The sequence below is a fragment of the Oncorhynchus clarkii genome, chromosome 22 (genome assembly GCF_045791955.1).
Source record: "Oncorhynchus clarkii lewisi isolate Uvic-CL-2024 chromosome 22, UVic_Ocla_1.0, whole genome shotgun sequence".
Taxonomy (NCBI): domain Eukaryota; kingdom Metazoa; phylum Chordata; class Actinopteri; order Salmoniformes; family Salmonidae; genus Oncorhynchus; species Oncorhynchus clarkii.
Window position 1 is genome coordinate 24544779 of NC_092168.1, and position 21255 is coordinate 24566033.

Consider the following 21255-nt stretch of genomic DNA (forward strand, 5'->3'; position numbering starts at 1 on the left):
TCATACAATAGCTTACGCATTTCGGTCTAGTTGCCACTTGCCAAGGCTGCTGGGGAAATACATTCCCCAAGAAAAAAATCTAAAAGCACAACCAAATAAAGGCATCTCAAACACCAAAGTGATACATCATTGCTGGACACACACACACACACACAATTCAGTCCCATTCACAATCCTATTTTCCTAACCTATACTCTTACCCTAACCCTAGCTCCTAACCCCCCCAAACTAACCCTAGATCCTAACCCTAAATCTAATCCTAACACTAATTCTAACCTTAACCCTAAACCCCCTAGAAATAGAATTTGACCTCATGGGGACTAACAAAATGTCCCCAGTTAGTCAAATTTGGTTTGTTTACTATTCTTCTGGTCCCCACAAGTATAGTTAAACATGTCCATTCACGTCCACACACACAGAAAGAGATCTCACACAGACACTCGCACATGAGTGGTGAGAGAAAGTATACAGCTGATGAAAGACTCTCCACCACACACACACACACACACACCTTTGGCTGCCTGCCTGCCAGTTCTCCTCTCTGGTTTCTTTAGGGGCGAGTCTCCACATGAAGGTGTTAAGGTGCTCCTTGTCTTCACAGGAAACAGGAGAGGGTAGTGTGAGTCAAACAGAGCTTCTGTGCAGTAGCCTCTCAGGAACTATAATAACAATAACACCAAACCAGACTGAACTAGGCTGAAACACAAAAAACTGCATGTGTGTGCGCGTGACTGTGCAAGTGTTTGTTTCTCCTACATGTACTGCAGAAATGGATGTTTTAGATTCTAGAAGTGGATCCCATGTCTTCTGCTGGCTCCAAGTGCCCTTCCAGACAGTCATAGTACATTCATCTATAATTACAGTATACTGAACTCTAGGGGTTAATGATACCCTATCGCCTAGGTATAGAGACAGAACAATCATCTTTAACTATGTTTACTATATCTACTAAAAAAACAGTCTTTGCTCCTGACAGTCCTGTGAAATTCTCAATTTCTCTTTATTTAATACAAATATCTGTATATTACAATTCAGTACAGTATAGTGCATGAGTACACTCAGTTCAGTACCTTACAGTACAGTGGGCATATTGTGTAAATTGTATGCAGATATTGATTAAATTCAAGGAGTTTACGTAGGGTCGTGCTGTATATTGAGCACCTGGCTTAGTTTTCTGAGGTCCAGACCCATTCCAGCTGTTATTAACAGTCAGGTTATGGGTTCTGACCCAAATAAAATTGGGAACCATTGATGTCCAGTATATTTCACTTCAGCTCCAGGTACTGGGGTAAGACATTGTTCCAGAACTGTTGGGATTCTTGGGTTCCATTGGCCTGTTTTCCCCCTGTGGTCCTCAGCTTGGTGCGGGCCGGTGGTTTGGGTTTCTCCATTGGGGGCTCTTCCTTCCCTTTCCTGCTGGGGGGAGCTGCTTTAGGTGGTACGCTCTGTGACCCTTTCTTTATCCCTTTCTGTGATTTTCTCTCTTCTTCTTCCTCCCCCTCTCCCTCTTCTTCTTCCTCTCCCTCTTCCTCTCCCTCCTCTTCCTCTCCTTTACTATCTTTCTCCTCTTCCTCTTCTTCTCCTTCCCCTTCCTCCTCTCCCGCTCCCGTTTCCTCCTCATCCATCTCCCCTTTCTGTTCACATGCGCCCTCTTCTTCCTCCTCTTGTTCTACCTCCCAATCACTTGTCTTATTTTCTTTCCCTTCTTTTTTACCTCCCCCCTTCTCCTCCCCCTCCCCGTTTTTTCCCTTCACTTCCTCATCTTCCTCCTCTTGCCACTCCCTTTCCTCTTTTTGTTTATTTGCTTCCTCATCTCTCTCTTCATGCACTCCTCTTTCCTCTTTCTCCTCTTCCTGTTTTTCACCATCCCCCTTTTCACTCTCATCCTCTCCTTTCTCCTCATTATTCTCTTCTCTTTCTTTCATATCCTCATCCTTTCCTTCTCCTTGATCTTCTCTATTCTTAATTTCCTCTTCTTCTTCACCCTCTTCCTTTCCTTCATCCTCCCCCTCTCCTTGCTGTCTTTCTTCTTCCTCCTCCTCTCCCTCTTCCTCTCCTTCCTTTTCTCCTTCTGCTTCTTTGTCTCCCTCTTCTTCTTCTTCTTCTTCCTCCTCCTCCTCACCTTTTCCACCTTCAACCTCTTCCTCTCCCCTGGCTTCTTTCTCATCATCTTCTCGTCCCTCCTCACCCTCTTCAACTTCGTTGTTCTCATCCTTTTCACCTTCCTTTTCATCCTCACCCTCAACTGCTTCCCCCTCTCCTGCATCATCCTCACCTTCTCCACTTTCTTCATCCTTTCCCTCGTCTTCTTCTTCCTCCCCCTCCTCCTCACTTACGCCTGCCTCCTCCTCCCCCTCCTCCTCATTTTCTTTACTTTCACTACTTTCCTTCTCCTCTCCCTCTCCTTCCTCCTCTGCTCCACTTTCTTCCTCTTCTTGGTTCTCTCCTTCCTCCTCTGCTCCACTCTCTTCCTCTTCTTGGTTCTGTCCTTCCTCCTCTGCTCCACTCTCTTCCTCTTCTTGGTTCTCTCCTTCCTCCTCTGCTCCACTCTCTTCATCTTCTTGGTTCTCTCCTTCCTCCTCTGCTCCACTCCCTACGTCTTCTTGGTTCTCTCCTTCCTCCTCTGCTCCACTCTCTTCATCTTCTTGGTTCTCTCCTTCCTCCTCTGCTCCACTCCCTACGTCTTCTTGGTTCTCTCCTTCCTCCTCTGCTCCACTCTCTTCATCTTCTTGGTTCTCTCCTTCCTCCTCTGCTCCACTCTCTTCATCTTCTTGGTTCTCTCCTTCCTCCTCTGCGCCACTCTCTTCCTCTTCTTGGTTCTCGCCTACCTCCTCTGCTCCACTCTCTTCGTCTTCTTGGTTCTCTCCTTCCTCCTCTGCTCCACTCTCTTTCTCTTCTTGGTTCTCTCCTTCCTCCTCTGCTCCACTCTCTTCCTCTTCTTGGTTCTCTCCTTCCTCCTCTGCTGACTCAGTGGCTTTACTTTCTGCTTGTTTATCTTCTTTCTCTTCTGCTGATACCTCACTCTTGCTCTCAGCCTCACTTCTGGATTCATCACCACTCTCCTCATTTTCATACTCACTCGAATTGCTCTCCTCCTCTTCCTCTTTATCCCCACTCTCTTCATCACTGGACTCTTCTTCACTCATCTCCTCCTCTCCACTTGTCCCAGAACCACTTTCGCCCTCTTCTCCTTCCCCCTCACTCTGTGCACTCGTCTCGTCTCCCTCCTCCTCTAGGCTTGCCTCAGAATCACTCTCTTTGCTCTCCTCCCCATCACTTGTCCCCTCACTATCACTCTTCTCTTCTTTCTCCTCCCCCTGTACTGTGCCCTCATCAATTTTCTCTTCTTCCTCCTCCCCCTTTATAGTCACATCACTATCACTCTTCTCTCCCTGTTCCCACTCTCCTGTCCCCTCACTCTCACACCTCTCGTCTTCCTCCTCCCCCTCTCCTGTCCCCTCACTCTCACACCTCTCGTCTTCCTCCTCCCCCCCTCCTGTCCCCACACTATCACTCGTTTCTTCTTCTTCCGCCTCCGCATCCTCTTCACTCTTTTCTTCTGCCTCCGCGCCCTCGCTCTCTTCACTCTTTTCTTCTTCCGCGCCCTCGCTGTCTTCACTCTTTTCTTCTCTACCCTCCTCTCCCTCTCTGCTGGCCACAGTATCACCGTCTTCACTGTTATCTTCCAGACCCTTAACACTTCTGTAATCCTCTTTTTCCTCTTGTTTGGTGCTCTCCATTTCTGTCCCATCTCCATGTCTCTTTGTGGACTCTTTATCTTCATCATCCTCAGCTCCCGAACTTTGACTACTAGAGTTCTCATCATAATCGACCTTGGCCTGACCTCCTGACCTCTCGCTAGCAGCCTCTGTGGTTTCTGGATCCTTCTCAAAAATCCTGCTCCCCACTTCCTGATCAGAATTCCTGAGGGTGCCGATGCAGGCGTCAGTCCTCTTGCTTTGCTCAGCTGTGCTTGGATCTGATGTTGAAGAAGAGGGTGATGTGGAGGAAGGCTGGGTGATGGCGCTCTGTTTGGTGAACCTCTCTACCCGGCTGGACCGCCGAGGAGGGATAGAAGTGTCTGTGTCACTCTCCGACTGAATCCCCCTCACGCTGGTCACCGCCTCACTCAGGACCCCCATGGCTGTCCCCGCCATCCCCACATCTGGAAGGAGAGAGGCTGCATCGCTGAGAAATCCTCCCCAGCTAGGCTTCCCCTCCTGGGATTCATCAAAGGCATCTTCCCCTGGGACCTCCACTCTATCCCTGACCTGACAGACAACCAGTGACTTTGTTGACTTCTTATCTCCAGCATTTTGAGGTAGTGCATCTGATAATGAGAGTGATGTGACTGGTGATTTGGCCTTTGAGGTAGGTTCTACTAAGACTGCTTGGCTGGAAACCTCTGTTGGCTTGCTTTTCAGTTTCACTGGGGCTCCCTCTAACTCAGTTAGTTTCGCTTCAACATCTTTTGGTTTGGGCACATTTTTTGTTTTGGTGGGTGCACTTTCTTTTTCTTTACCTTTATCTTTAACTGCCATTTTGTTCCCCACTGTTGTCCCTGACTCGTTGAAAGTAATAGACTCTTCCATCTTCTCTTCATTCACCTCTTTTGCCTTCTTTTTTCCTTTTATTGGAGTGCCTTTACATTCAGATGGTTTGTTATCATCTACAATCTTCTTGGGAATGCTCTTTACTTTCAAAGGAATGGTTTCAGCAGTAGCGTTAATTGGAGTTGTTTCCTTTTCCACAGGTTTACCTTTAACTTTGACTGGAGGGGACATGATCTCTTGAAGTGGTTTATTTTGAACTTCAATTGTTTTAGTATCTTCCGCTGCAATTTTAGATTTCTTGTCTTTGAAAGCCTCTTTACCTTGAACTTTTACAGGGCCTTTACCTTTCATCTCTGTACCTTTATTAATCTCAGACAGCTTACTTTGACCATATTTTGGAGTGCTGGGTTTAGATTCAGAAGGTTTGTTTTGACCATGTTTTGGAGTGCTGGGTTTAGATTCAGAAGGTTTGTTTTGACCATGTTTTGGAGTGCTGGGTTTAGATTCAGATGGTTTGTTTTGACCATGTTTTGGAGTCCTGGGTTTAGATTCAGAAGGTTTGTTTTGACCATGTTTTGGAGTGCTGGGTTTAGATTCAGAAGGTTTGTTTTGACCATGTTTTGGAGTGCTGGGTTTAGATTCAGAAGGTTTGTTTTGACCATGTTTTGGAGTGCTGGGTTTAGATTCAGATGGTTTGTTTTGACCATGTTTTGGAGTGCTGGGTTTAGATTCAGATGGTTTGTTTTGACCATGTTTTGGAGTGCTGGGTTTAGATTCAGATGGTTTGTTTTGACCATATTTTGGAGTGCTGGGTTTAGACACAGATATCTGGATCTGGCTGTGTGTAGGAGTGCTAGGTTTCGATACGGATAACTTGCTTTGTTTCTTTGCTGGTGAAATTGGTTTAGACCCTGCTTTACCTGTGCTTTGCAGATTACTACCTGTCAGTTTACTGGTGTTCACTTTGATGCCAGAATTTTCTCCTGTCAAGACAATGTTTTCCTTGCCGCTGGCTGGGGTCTGAGGGTTCATTAAGCATTTGGGGCTCTTTGGGGGCGTGCCCTCTGCCTTTAATGAACTCAAGCTGGAGCCTCTCAGAAGCTCGGTGGGAAGGGCCTTATGAGAAAGTAGCTGCGGCTTCCTGTTGGCCGGGGCTTGTTCAACCTCCATTTCTGCCTCCTTAACAGCTCTCCTCAGAGCCCGACCCTTTTTATGTCCCTGGAGCGATAGAGAAAGAGTGAAGGAGACAGAAAGAGAAAGACAGAGAGAGAAATAAAAGTAAGAGAGCAAAGGAAGAATTAGATGAAAACAGGATAAGGTTTTGCAAAAAGAGAGAATATTCAAAGAGTAGAGAAAAAGAGAGAAGGATTTGAAACATAAAGAGGAGACAGTAAAGTGTAAAGCAGAATAAAGTAGCTAAAGGTAGAGTGTAATAAAGGACAAAAGGAGAAAGACTTGTAGATGGCAGTCCTTATTTCCTCTCCCTTCCAGTAAATACAATAACATACATCCTTCTGTTCTGCAGATGTAGTCCCAGTCTCATCGCCAAAATCTCCTCCTGATGGTAATGCCTGCCTCAAAGAGAACGGGACACAAGTCTCACAACCAAACTCAACATCTCATTGAACTATATAGAGATACGGCAATACTTACATAGAAGTTCTTACAATGAAACCACTATAAAGGGTTACAACACAAAAGCTATAATCTTCTTTCCATCAGGAATGTAAACAAAGTGTGTGTAATCAGCTTTCCTGGAGGCAAGCATGAGCCTACAAACCACATAACTAGAGGCCGGTAGGAAGAACTAAGACGCATGGCGATTCAATCCCTCTATTTGCCTTGGCTCATTGCCAAGGCAACCTTTATTAGAAGATTTTCCATACAATTCATTAACATATGCACCTTCATCAACGTGTGCCAAACTCATCTATCTCATAACTTCTCATATACTACACCTCAGAGGCTCTCATGGACTAGATAAAACCTGTACAGTATACACTCAGGCTCATAGCACGCAAGACACTGTAATGGCTCTGTGTAAAGAATGACCTCAGATGCATGGGAGAGGAAGCACAACGAAAAGAAAAGCCTGGTCTTCCCAATATCATGTGTTTCTCTAGCTGCTCTCTCTCCTCCACATCTGTTGTTCACAGTGCTGGATGTCATTGTGTGCTGCAACAAGCATGGTCTGATGAAGACTGTGATGAAGATATTGTTGGTAAAAACATTGTGCTTGTATCACTAAAAGCATCCAGCTTCTGTGGCAGTGTTTGCCTATGTGTAGCTAAATACGCTTCTCATCTGAACACAGGAGACTCCCTCACAGTCTCCCTCAGCAGGAGTCATGGAAACATGGACGTGAAGTGTGTCGTCATCCCAGCCAAGTCAACACTATGGATTAGCTACACACAAGGAGGTGCTGTATGCGTGTGTGCATGTGTATACTTGTTCTGTGTGTGTATGGTGATGGGAGAGATGGTGGCAGGGACATGGGTTAAGCTCAAACACATTTGTTTATTGGCAGGAGCCATCTGTAGCACTGAAGCTGCCTTGAGGAGACTTATGACATATTTTCTTGGAAAAGCAAATGAGCGTGAGACAGATACAGAAACAGATGGAGAGATCCCAAAACAAGTACAATTAAAATGAATGGTTTTGGGTTTCCCCCCCAGTGTTCCACCAAATGGAAAATGCCCCCCTATCTCTCACACACACACACACACACACACACACACACACACACACACACACACGAGTGCGCTGAGCTATGCACATTTTCCTGGAATACTCAAAGACTGCCTGCAAACACTGTTTCCTGCCTTGGAGCACCCAGGCCACAGACCAAAGTAAAGGAGAACAGAAAACCCAGACAAACGTAGATGGGAACAGAGATCATTATGATCCCAGGCCAAAGACATGGAGCCCACATACTGTACCTCAGAAGAAAGCAAGACAGCATACCTACCTACACATAACACATGCTACAAATTGTAATAATTCTATAATAAAACCAATGTACTCACCAGGTCTGGCAACATGTCTTTATTGTCCTCTTCATCCATGTTCTTCTCCAAATTCTCAATGAGCATCCGGCTGTCAGTTGCTTCTATCACAGTGTCCTTGGTCCTCTCTGTAAATACAGATACTGAGAACATGGCTGCACTGGGATAGGTCCAGACTTGAGTTAAAATACTATTTCAAAAATCTCAATTACTTTCACATACATTCAATGTAAGAATTCAGATATACAGTACCAGTCAAAAGTTTAGACACACCTACTCAATGGTTTTTCTTTATTTTTTACTATGTTCTACATTGTAGAATAATAGTGAATACATCAAAACTATCAAATAACACAGATGGAATCATGTAGTAACAAAAAAAAGTGTTAAACAAATCAAAATATATTTGAGATTCTTCAAAGTAGCCACCCTTTGCCTTGATGACAGCGTTGCACACTCTTGGCATTCAGGAGGTAGTCACCTGGAATGAATTTCAATTAACAGGTGTGCCTTGTTAAACGTTAATTTGTGGAATTTCATTCCGTCTCAATGTGTTTGATCCAATCAGTTGTGTTGTGACAAGGTAGGGGTAGTATACAGAAGATATCGCTATTTGTTAAAAGACCAAGTCCATATTATGGCAAGAACAGCTCAAATACGCAAAGAGAAACGACAGTCCATCATTACATTAAGACAGGATGACAAATCAGAGCAAGATTACTGAATGTAAGTACATTATTTACCTTCAGAGGTGAATATATCAAACCAGTTGCCATGATAAGTGTTTTGTTGTTGAGTACTCTCCTTAAACAATAGCATGGTATTTTTCACTCTAATAGCTACTGTAAATTGGACAGTGCAGTTAGATTAACAAGAATATAAGCTTTCTGCCCACATAAGACATGTCTACTGTATATGTCCTGGAAAGTTGGCTGCTATTTACAATGTCATTCTAGTCACATTAGCGCATGTTAACAACAACCGTTCCGGTTTAGGGACACCAATCTTAAGACATGAAGGTCAGTCAATCCGGAAAATGTCAAGAACTTTGAAAGTTTCTTCAAGTGCAGTCGCAAAAACCATCAAGCGCTATGATGAAACTGTCTCTCATGAGGACCGCCACAGGAAAGGAAGATCCAGAGTTACCTCTGCTACAGAGGATAAGTTCATTAGAGTTAACGGCATCTCAGATTGCAGCCCTAATAAATGCTTCACAAAGTTCAAGTAAAAGACACAAACACTACACAAAAACTGTTCAGAGGAGACTGCGTGAATCCGGCCCTCGTGGTCAAATTGCTGCAAAGAATCCACTACTAAAGGACACCAATAATAAGAAGAGACTTGCTTGGGCCAAGAAACACGAGCAATGGACATTAGACTGGTGGAAATCTGTCCTTTGGTCTGATGAGTCCAAATTTTTGGTTCCCACCACCGTGTCTTTGTGAGACGCAGAGTATGTGAACGCTAGGATCTCTGCATGTGTGGTTCCCACCGTGCAGCATGGAGGAGGAGGAGGTGTGATATTGTGGGGGTGTTTCGCTGGTGACACTGTCTGTGATCAATTTAGAATTCAAGGCACACTTAACCAGCATGGCACCACAGCATTCTGCAGCGATACGCCATCCCATCTGGTTTGCGCTTAGTGGGACTATCATTTGTTTTTCAACAGGACAATGACCCAAAAACATACCTCCAGGCTGGGTTAGGGCACTTTGACCAAGAAGGAGAGTAATGGAGTGCTACATCAGATGACCTGGCCTCCACAATCACCTGACCTCAACCCAATTGAGATGGTTTGGGATGAGTTGGACCGCAGAGTGAAGGAAAATCAGCCAACAAGTGCTCAGGTAGTGGAAAAGCATTCCTCATGAAGCTGGTTGACAGAATGCCAAGAGTGTGCAAAGCTGTCATCAAGGCAAAGTGGCTACTTTGAAGAATCTAAAATGTAAAACATATTTGGATTTGTTTAACACTTTTTTGGTTACTAGATGATTCCATATGTGTTATTTCACATTTGATGTCTTCACTATTATTCTACAATGTACAAAATAGTAAAAATAAAGAAACCCTTGAATGAGTAGGTGTGTCCAAACTTTTGACTGGGACTGTATACATACATACATACATACATACATACACATACACATATAATATATATGTACCAGTCCAAAGTAGGTGTGTCCAAACTTACATATAAAGTACCAGTCAAACATTTGGGCACACCTACTCATTCAAGGGTTTTCTTATATATACAGTGCCTTGCGAAAGTATTTGGCCCCCTTGAACTTTGCGACCTTTTGCCACATTTCAGGCTTCAAACATAAAGATATAAAACTGTATTTTTTTGTGAAGAATCAACAACAAGTGGGACACAATCATGAAGTGGAACGACATTTATTGGATATTTCAAACTTTTTTAACAAATCAAAAACTGAAAAATTGGTCGTGCAAAATTATTCAGCCCCTTTACTTTCAGTGCAGCAAACTCTCTCCAGAAGTTCAGTGAGGATCTCTGAATGATCCAATGTTGACCTAAATGACTAATGATGATAAATACAATCCACCTGTGTGTAATCAAGTCTCCGTATAAATGCACCTGCACTGTGATAGTCTCAGAGGTCCGTTAAAAGCGCAGAGAGCATCATGAAGAACAAGGAACACACCAGGCAGGTCCGAGATACTGTTGCGAAGAAGTTTAAAGCCGGATTTGGATGCAAAAATATTTCCCAAGCTTTAAACATCCCAAGGAGCACTGTGCAAGCGATAATATTGAAATGGAAGGAGTATCAGACCACTGCAAATCTACCAAGACCTGGCCGTCCCTCTAAACTTTCAGCTCATACAAGGAGAAGACTGATCAGAGATGCAGCCAAGAGGCCCATGATCACTCTGGATGAACTGCAGAGATCTACAGCTGAGGTGGGAGACTCTGTCCATAGGACAACACTCAGTCGTATATTGCACAAATCTGGCCTTTATGGAAGAGTGGCAAGAAGAAAGCCATTTCTTAAAGATATCCATAAAAAGTGTTGTTTAAAGTTTGCCACAAGCCACCTGGGAGACACACCACACATGTGGAAGAAGGTGCTCTGGTCAGATGAAACCAAAATTGAACTTTTTGGCAACAATGCAAAACGTTATGTTTGGCGTAAAAGCAACACAGCTGAACACACCATCCCCACTGTCAAACATGGTGGTGGCAGCATCATGGTTTGGGCCTGCTTTTCTTCAGCAGGGACAGGGAAGATGGTTCAAATTGATGGGAAGATGGATGGAGCCAAATACAGGACCATTCTAGAAGAAAACCTGATGGAGTCTGCAAAAGACCTGAGACTGGGATGGAGATTTGTCTTCCAACAAGACAATGATCCAATACATAAAGCAAAATCTACAATGGAATGGTTCAAAAATAAACATATCCAGGTGTTAGAATGGCCAAGTCAAAGTCCAGACCTGAATCCAATCGAGAATCTGTGGAAAGAACTGAAAACTGCTGTTCACAAATGCTCTCCATCCAACCTGACTGAGCTCGAGCTGTTTTGCAAGGAGGAATGGGAAAAAATGTCAGTCTCTCGATGTGCAAAACTGATAGAGACATACCCCAAGCGACTTACAGCTGTAATCGCAGCAAAAGGTGGCGCTACAAAGTATTAACTTAAGGGGGCTGAATAATTTTGCACGCCCAATTTTTCAGTTTTTGATTTGTTAAAAAAGTTTGAAATATCCAATAAATGTCGTTCCACTTCATGATTGTGTCCCACTTGTTGTTGATTCTTCACAAATCAAAAATACAGTTTTATATCTTTATGTTTGAAGCCTGAAATGTGGCAAAAGGTCGCAAAGTTCAAGGGGGCCGAATACTTTCGCAAGGCACTGTATATATATATACATACATACACACACACAGTTGAAGTCGAAAGATTACATACACCTTAGCCAAATACATTTAAACTCAGTTTTTCACAATTCCTGACATTTAATCCTAGTAAAATTCCCTGTTTTAGGTCAGTTAGTATCACCACTTTATTTTAAGGAATGTGAAATGTCAGAATAATAGTAGAGATAATGATTTATTTCAGCTTTTATTTCAGCTTTAATTTCTTTCATCACATTCCCATTTGGGTCAGAAGTTTACATACACTCAATTAATATTTAGCAGTATTGCCTTTAAATTGTTAATCTTCGGTCGAAACATTTTGGGTAGCCTTCCACAAGCTTCACACAATAAGTTGGGTGAATTTTAGCCCATTCCTCCTGACAGAGCTGGTGTAACTGAGTCAGGTTTGTAGGCCTCCTTGCTCGCACACGCTTTTTCAATTCTGCCCACAAATATTCTATAGGATTGAGGGCAGGGCTTTGTGATGGCCACTCCAATACCTTTACTTTGTTGTCATAAAGACATTTTACCACAACTTTGGAAGTATGCTTGTCCATTTGGAAGACCCATTTGCAACCAAGCTTTAAGTTCCTGACTGATGTCTTGAGATGTTGCTTCAATATCTCCATGTAATTTATCCTTGCTAATAAAGCCATCCATTTTGTGAAGTGCATCAGTCCCTCCTGCAGCAAAGCACCCTCACAACATGATGCTGCCACCCCGTGCTTCACGGTTGGGATGGCGTTCTTCGGCTTGCAAGCCTCCCCATTTTTTCCTCCAAACATAACGATGGTCAGTATGGCCAAACAGTTCTATTTTTGTTTCATCAGACCAGAGGACATTTCTCCAAAAAGTACAATCTACATCCCCATGTGCAGTTGCAAACTGTAGTCTGGCTTTTTAATGGCGGTTTTGGAGCAGTGGCTTCTTCCTTGCTGAGCGACCTTTCAGGTTATGTCGATATAGGACTCATTTTACTGTGGATATAGATACTTTTGTACCTGTTTCCTCCAGCAGCTTCACAAGGTCCTTTGCTGTTGTTCTGGGATTGATTTGCACTTTTCACACCAAAGTATGTTCATCTCTAGGAGACAGAATGCATCTCCTTCCTGAGCGGTATGATGGCTGCGTGGTCCCATGGTGTTTATACTTGTGTAATATTGTTTGTACAGATGAACGTGGTACCTTCAGGCGTTTGGAAATAGCTCCCAAGGATGAACCAGACTTGTGAAGGACTACAATATTTTTCTGAGGTCTTGGCTGATTTCTTTTGATTTTCCCATGATGTCGAGCAACGAGGCATTGAGTTTGAAGGTAGGCCTTGAAATACATCCACAGGTACACCTCCAATTGACTCAAATTATGTCAGTTAGCCCATTAGAAGCTTCTAAAGCCATGACATAATTTTGTCATGCTGTTTAAAGGCACAGTCTACTTAGTGTATGTAAACTTCTGACCCACTGAAATTGTGATACAGTGAATTATAAGTGTAATAATCTGTGTGTAAACAATTGTTGGAAAAAGTACTTGTGTCATGCACAAAGTAGATGTCCTAACCGACTTGCCAAAACTATAGTTTGTTAACAAGAAATTTGTGGAGTGGTTGAAAAACTAATTTTAATGACTCTAACCTAAGTGTATGTAAACTTCTGACTTCAACTCTATATATATATGTATACTACCGTTAAAAGGTTTGGGGTCACTAAGAAATGTCCTTGTTTTTTGTGTATCTGTTGCGTATCTAGTTGCGTATCTGGAGCATCAGCATTTGCGGGTTTGATTACAGGCTCAAAAAGGCCAGAAACAAAGACTTTCTTCTGAAACTCGTCAGTCTATTCTTGTTCTGAGTAATTAAGGCTATTCCAGGCAAGAAATTGCCAAGAAATAGCGTACAATGCTGTCTGCTACTCCCTTCACAGAACAGCGCTAACTGGCTCTAACCAGAATAGAAAGAGGAGTGGGAGGCCCCGGTGCACAACTGAGCAAGAGGACAAGTACATTAGACTGTCTAGTTTGAGAAACAGGCACCTCACAAGTCCTTAACTGGCAGCTTCATTAAATAGTATGCGCAAAACACCAGTCTCAACGTAAACAGTAAAAAGAGGCGACTCCGGGATGCTGGCCTTCTAGGCCGATTTGCAAAGAAAAAGCCCTATCTCAGACTGGCCAATTTAAAGAAAATATTCAGATGGGCAAAATAACACAGACACTGGACAGAAAAAGATTGGAAAAAAGTGTTATGGACAGACAAATCTAAGTTTGAGGTGTCGGATCACAAAGAAAAACATTTGTGAGACGCAGAAAAAAGTAAAATATGTTGAGGAGTGCTTGACGCCATCTGTCAAGCAGGGGGTACTTTGGTGGCAGTAAGGTGGGAGATTTGTACAGGGTAAAAGGGATCTTGAAGAAGGAAGACTATCACTACATTTTTCAACACCAAGTCATACCCTGTGGACGGAGCTTAATTGGAGCCAATTTCCTCCTACAACAGGACAATGACCCAAAGCACAGCTCCAAACTATGCAATAACTATTTAGGAAAGAAGCAGTCAGCTGGTATTCTGTCTGTAATGGAGTAGCCAGCACAGTCACTGGATCGCAACCCTATTGAGCTGTTGTGGGAGCAGCTTGACCGTATGGTACGTAAGAAATACCCATCAAGTCAATCCAATTTGTGGGAGGTGCTTCAGGAAGCATGGGGTGAAATCTCTTCAGATTACCTCAAAAAATTGACAACTAGAATGCCAAAGATCTGCAAGGCTGTAATTGCTGCAAATGGAGGATTATTTGACGAAAGCAAAGGACACAATTAGTATTTAAATTAAAAATCATTATTTATAACCTTGTCAACGTCTCGACTATATTTCATGGAAAACAAGGTGACCCCAAAGTTTTAAATGGTAGTGTGTGTGTGTGTGTGTGTGTATATGTATGTATATATAAATAAATAAATAAAGGCAAGAATCAAATATATAAAAGCAACAAGTAAAGTCTAGGAGGAAGGATAGGCTAGCCAAAGTTTAGTCTTAAAGATGGCTTTACAAGTGGGATTCACCGTTTCGGATGGCTTTACAAGTGGGATGCACTGTTGAGCGCAAACTTTTGACTGGTATTTTATTTAAAAATATTATAATGCATTTGGAAATACACTTGGAAAGTATTTGAAAACTAAAATACACTGACTCAAATACACTCCAATGCTTTTAACCCAGGTATTTGAAAATACTATTTGAAATAAGTATTTAAACATACTGTTAAATACAATTTGGCAGACTATTTGGTTTTTACAAATAAAAGTCTGTAAAACTTCAATTAATAGCTCAGACATTTATTTGCTTGAATCACTGATCACAACAGCTGTTTATTAGAGAAAGGCTTCTGTTTGAGCCAGGCATCTACTTCCATAATTAACACAACGTTTGCTCATTTGCATTGTTAATTGTTGAATTCCAGCATGCACTTCCAGCATTTTAATAAATGTCTTCATTTCCTGCACTAATGTGTTATCATTTACACGTTGTGCCACGTTTTGTCTTAGTATGCCTATATTCGAAAAATAAAAACTTTTCATTGACAGAATAATTATTCTCCTCTTGACTGTGCATTTTTGGCAGTTTTTACTTTCTCCACTAGAATGTGATCGGCCAATTTCTGGGGGTCTGTTCTCCCTAGAATGTTGATGGTTTTTGTGCCTGCCAGTTAGTTGCAGCTCTCAGCTGTTAGTAGCCATTGGCTAGCAGTTTCTTACTGGCGATAAAAATCGGATGATTGACAATTTTTTCAAGTCATCACTGAATTATTTTATTTACCAAATTCAAATATTAAACCTTGTAAATGTCATGGTAATTCATGGTTACCTCATAAAAAATTCACATAGGCCCTGTATTTATTTGAATTAGGCGTTATTTGCTGAAATGTGTGCAGTTGCCTTAAAAGGGATAGGTGGCTATTTGAGACTGCGATTAATTTAAGTTTTATGAATGATTGTTTTGGGCTGTGTAGTTGAAAATACACAAATACACAGAAAAAATATTTGAAATACCAGATACTGAAATCCATGTATTTGAACCCAGGTCTGGATAGGTCATAGAATATGGGAAGCAGTTATGCCTGTATACAGTGCCTTATTCAGACCACTTTTTACACATTACGTTAAAGCCTTATTCTAGAATGGATAAAAAATAAATTAATTCTAAGACAAAAGTATTCAAGTGGTCTGAATACTTTCCGAAGGCACTGTACTGTGGTGAAAAGGAAAGACAGCATTGTAGGATTCAGCTACCTGTCTGTGGTGTGGTGGGACCCTCAGACAGCATTTTGGAGGATTGGTTGTCATCTGTGGGCTTTACAGAGGAGGGTTTAGGGGACACTGAGGAGGTGGGGATGAGTTTATGTGTGGATTTAAAGGACTGTGGGGGGGTGAGGTGTTCTTTAGATGCATATTTGGGGGATTTTGATGGGCTGAGCCTCTTCTTAGGGGAGAACTTGGAGGAGAGTGAAGGGCTAGGAGGGTCTGGGAATATGAACTTGGGTGACGGTGTTAATGGGGTTTTGGATCTGGATTTAAGGGAGAGTGAGGGGCTGGGGGGGTCGTTTGAGGAGGGATTGGAGGACAGTGAGGAGGTGCAGAGGTCTTCAGATGGTGTTCTGGAGATGCGGATATTTCTGGACAGGGGCAGGGAGGTGTTGAGGAAGCCTGACATCAGAGGCGGAAGGTTACGGAACATCTGGCCAAACTGCTCTGGAGAACTCTCCTGAAACACACAACACAGAAAAGTAGATACATCTACTAAATAATGGCTACATAAGGGCTAAATTGCTCCCTCAGACCATAATAATAGTATTAAAGAGTAGTTACTTAGACTGGTTCATATAAAGTTGGCTACTACACATGACCATTACTGAGGTGCAGCAATGTGATGCAACACTGGTCGCTAGTGAAGGCAACCAAAACACCACAACTCTTGTCACCCTTTGTAATCAACACTTCAGATCTCCTTTCTGGAACTGTCAGATGTTTTGGCAGTACTCACCCTCTCCCTGCGGCGGGCCCTAGCAGACAGGGTCCAGAGAGGAGGTGTGGTCTGTGAGTTGGGCATCAGGAAGGAGGGGTCCATCAGGAGCAGCTCGGTGTAGGTCTCCAGAGACTCCAGAATGCTCTCTGTAACATCATCCTCCTCTATCACCACTTCCTCAACCTCTGGGAGTCTGGGCATAGCCAGCACCAGCATGTGAGAGCCGCCACATGCCACCTGAACACACATACACAGTATTAGCAGGTGCACGAACATAGACACAGACACAGACACTACTTGACTTACTGACTGGACACTGTATTTGAGGAAGCGTGGGCACAGTGTTGGTCTGAACTGGTTGGTGAAGTTCTCTTCCCCCAGTCCTAGTTTACCCTGGCGACCGTCCCCAAAGGTGTATAGAATCCCACTGTCTGGAGTGAGAGAAATGAGGCCTCAGTGGAAAAATGCTCAGGCTTCAAATTTCTGAATAACATCCATTCAACAGTGTATACTAGTAGAATAGTATGGAAGATTGCCTGTGATCACGGCAGTGTGGTTCTCTCCACAGGTTACGTGACTGACTCTGCCATTCCGGAAGTGGTCCAGTGCTTTTGGCAAAGGTACCTCGAACAGGAAGGTCCCATGGCCTAGCTGCCCATGCTGCCCCCGCCCAAATGCGTACACATTGTCCTCTGGAACATGGAGAGGAAGAGAGAGAGGTGTAGAAGAAGATGAGACAGTTACCAGCTAGGAACAGTAGACAGACTATTTTATTTCATTAACAGTACTGTATCTTTAGTTAGTATTAACCCTTTGACACGTACGATCACATATTTGTGATCATTGTTGAGTGGTCCCTGCAGAGTACCTTCGCAAATATGTGATTGGAACAGTGGCAACAGAACGTATGATGCAACAAACGTGTCTACATGTCTACACTGCATTGTTGTCTGAAAAGCATCTAAACAATGTTTTTGTACTGATGATAAATAAAAGGTCTTCACAACTTAATTCCTCAATTTCATCTTTTATTGTAAAAGATAAATGCAAACTTCATCATCCAAACATCACACAGAACACATCCAAACTCATTCCATAAACCAGTCTAAATAACAAGCTGTGCTGACAAAAAAATTAACATAAGTTAGCGACCTAACAACTAAACTTGTTTACAATATACCACATATCTGGTGAGCAGAAGGGAGAAATGTAATATTGTTTAGAAAATAGATGCGTGTGAGCTAAACTAACAGCAGCTAAATTATTTATGCTGGCAGCCAGGTTTGTTTATGCTTGAAGTCAAAGTCAAAGTCGAAGATGGCTGCGCCCAATGCGTGAAAAATATGAACTTTCAGCATATTACAAATCTTTGATGTACTTTTTACAGTGTATACAATAACCAGAGCACATGAATTTACCATTTTTGACAAATCACAAAGCAAATAAAATGTTATCACCTCACAGATCATTACCCCAAATACAAGCCTACTGCCTAGCCTAACCATAGTGTGAAAGCTAAACAGGGATGAAACAGTTTGTTGCGGGGGTTAATTTCATTTGTGGGGAGTTTAAGTCTATGGGCGGAAGAAATGGGGGAAGGTATCGTGGGGGGATATCATGCAGGAAATATTACTACGATGGGGGGATTTATCAATAAATGGGGGGCAAACACAGGAGAAGTTTATACGTTAAATACAAATAAAACCCCTGGAAAGGTCTAAGTTGGCAACCCTGATATACCATAGTTACAATCTGATGTTCAAACAACTAGATATCTCTGACTTCCGCCTTCATTTCGTTCAAGACAACTGGGAACTCGGGAAAAAAACATCATGATTTGACCTCGTATTTTTCAGTTCTCAGTTGTCTTCAAAGCACCATAAGTCAGTCGAGTGAACTATCCCTTCACCTTGTTTTTTATAGCATATTTGTCTGACATCTTTATGTGACAATCAGAATGCATTGTATGGTGTCAACAAACATGGCACCACAAATAGCTGGAAAATAGCTTAGCATTAGCTCATCGTAATCAGTACAACCTTCAAAAAAGTATTTTACTTTTTTCATATGTGTCCATTACAATCTATGCAAGAATCGGAATACAGTAAATATATTTTGCTCCATACATACATACGGTATGTTACAGTAGAAATGACAACACAATATACAGAAAATAAGGCACTTACTTGGATAGGAATGCACACATGTCCAAAGTTATTATTTGTAAGGAAAACAACAATGAACACAATGCGGGCGCCAGTCAGAAAATTTGCCAGGGGGAAAAAGTTTGTGCAGGGCCTGTTCTGACTAGAGATGCCTACTTGGGGGAAACACTGGGGAAGTGCTTGGGCTCTTGTCGAAGAGAGAAGTTTGTCCGGCTCAGTAAAGCCTAAAACATAAATTGTCAGCAACAGTGAAATGGGCTAATTCTTATGTGAATTAACGAGGAGACGGAACAGACCTCAATTCGTAGCCTATAGATTAGCAGGCAGTGTGCCTTGGTTTGAGGGCAGCATGGGTTAACTGTCCTATTGCGTAACAATCATATTTTGGAACAGTGATGCATTCTGACATCACGCGCATTAAAACATCTCACACTGGGGCGACCGTTAGAGATATTTGGAACTCACATGTATAAAGGTTAATAGTAATAGTCTTTCACAGAGGTATTTACTTGTGAGTGCCACTGTGTGCTCCCCTCCACAGGACACTTGGATGACCGGGTCCTGGATGCTTTCCACACGCTGAGGGACTCTGTGATTGGCTAGCTGGTCTGGGAATACACCCAGTCTTCCGCTCCCACTCTCCCCAAACGTGTAGAGGTCCCCATCCACTGGAACAAGCCCAAACCAACAACAATAACCCAGCCGCGTTATTATATAACAACAGGATGTGGTATGCATAAGGTTAAGATCCCAATATAAAATAACCATGCACGTGTGAGTGTACCTGTGACAAACGCTGAGTGGTGGTATCCACAAGACACCCAGGCCACTGGCTGTCCCACCATCACATCTCTGGGCTCTGAGGTGTAGCTCTCTGTGCCCAGACCGATCTGGCCCACAGAGTTATCACCCCACATGAACAGCCTGCCGTCCTCTTAACAATACAGCACACAGACGGCATGTGAAAGATCAGATAGACAGACAGACAGACAGACAGACAGACAGACAGACAGACAGATAGACAGATAGACAGATAGACAGATAGACAGATAGACAGATAGATAGACAGACAGATAGACAGACAGACAGATAGGACTGCTCTACACTGATGATGCCAGTAAACAACCTATCTGTCGTCATCCATACCTGTCAGGGCAGCTGAGGTGTTGCAGCCAGCAGCAAGCATTTTGATGGGTGCATGGTCGGAGAAAGGATGAAGCAGGTGGAAGGTGTTTGTGTCGTCACAGTGTCCCAAACCAAGCTGCCCCTCCTGGTTACTGCCAGCACCATAAACACGCCCACTCCCTGACAATCATGGGGGAAAGACTCATAAGTAATGATAACAGCAGATATTCATTCATAACATCCTCTCAAGTAATGCAGAGTAAAATAACATGGTTCTCTTACATGTGCACACTATTGTGTGGTCTCTCCCACATGATGCAAACTTAACTTTTTCAGACTTCAACGCTAAAGGAAAAAACATAGGTTTTAACATTACAAAACGTAGCAAAACTTCGACAAAACATGAGTCAAACATAATCCTAGTACATGATGGACTGACTGACCTTTCACAGCGGTGGGCTTGTTGATGTTGACATTGATCTCTGACCCAAGTCCTAGCTGACCCCAGGTATTACTTCCAAACATGAACAGCCTGCCATGGCCTACAGGTAGGAGAAAAGGCATTACACTTATATTTCATAAACTGCTAATAAAAAAACTCTTAATTACACTGTTTTTATGCATTTTTTGTAAAAACATAATTTTTATTTGAATGCCTAAATACTACACGTCTTGAAGTATAAAACCTTTTGTTCATCGCAATAACTAATTACAGGTTCAATATAGCATCAATAAACTGTTAATAACTATTTATAATAACTTTGTCATTTTATAAACAACAGACAGATAATTTATGGTTTTATACAGCATCTCCAAGTCACCCACTCCCATGGGAGAGAGTTGGCTACAAACTGAGTACCTGTTATGACAGCAGTGTGATCCCCCCCACATGAGATTTCCTCTGGATGGTCATTCTTCAGCCAGAATTTACTGGGCATATTATCAGCAAACTTGCTCTTCCCAAAGGTGAAGACTGCTCCCGTTTCTGTTACGGTAAAAAAAATAAAAATACCTTCAGACAGGAGAGAAACTATGACATTTCATTGGGGTTTAGGAATATAACAGGTCTAATATAGCCTACAAGGTCTGGTTGTACTAAAATGACCCTGATTTCACTAGGCTAACGTTACAGGAGTAGGTAAATCCTAATGCCAAGCGGTTGTCAGCTACCTATTTAAACGTTAAGTCGCAGCAAGCCAGAAATAGCAACCGGTTAGCGAATGCTCACCACCACACATTACAGGTGCTACACTATCTAAATAACAGCCATATGCTTCAAAAAGCGAGATACAGACACTTGACAGGTTTTCTTACCAGGTATATCAGCCTCCGTCTGGCCGGTCATCCCTTCCCTGGCTTCGGAACACCTTACAGACAGACGCAGGTGACGTTCCTCGACCGAAATAACCTTCTTCTTCTATGGTATTATGGCGGTCCGCAAATAATCGTAGAGATGCATGCCGCCACCTACTGTACGGATGGTAAACTATGGAACAAATATCGATAGTTGGAAAGG

General features: G+C 42.7%; 1 protein-coding gene across 1 annotated transcript; it reads right to left on the bottom strand.

The window, feature by feature from the left end:
- Positions 1-976: 976 nt before the first annotated feature.
- On the bottom strand, positions 977-21150 carry LOC139380102 (retinitis pigmentosa 1-like 1 protein). The gene is made up of 14 exons (XM_071122560.1): positions 21054-21150; positions 20599-20724; positions 20183-20281; positions 20022-20084; positions 19761-19919; positions 19399-19548; positions 19124-19282; positions 16986-17141; positions 16756-16880; positions 16468-16686; positions 15717-16188; positions 7580-7686; positions 6062-6124; positions 977-5771 (listed from the first exon to the last, which is right to left on the bottom strand). The coding sequence occupies exons 1-14, from the start codon at positions 21082-21084 to the stop codon at positions 1266-1268; spliced, it is 6435 nt and encodes a 2144-aa protein (XP_070978661.1). The 5' UTR covers positions 21085-21150; the 3' UTR covers positions 977-1265.
- Between the last annotated feature and the right edge of the window lie 105 nt (positions 21151-21255).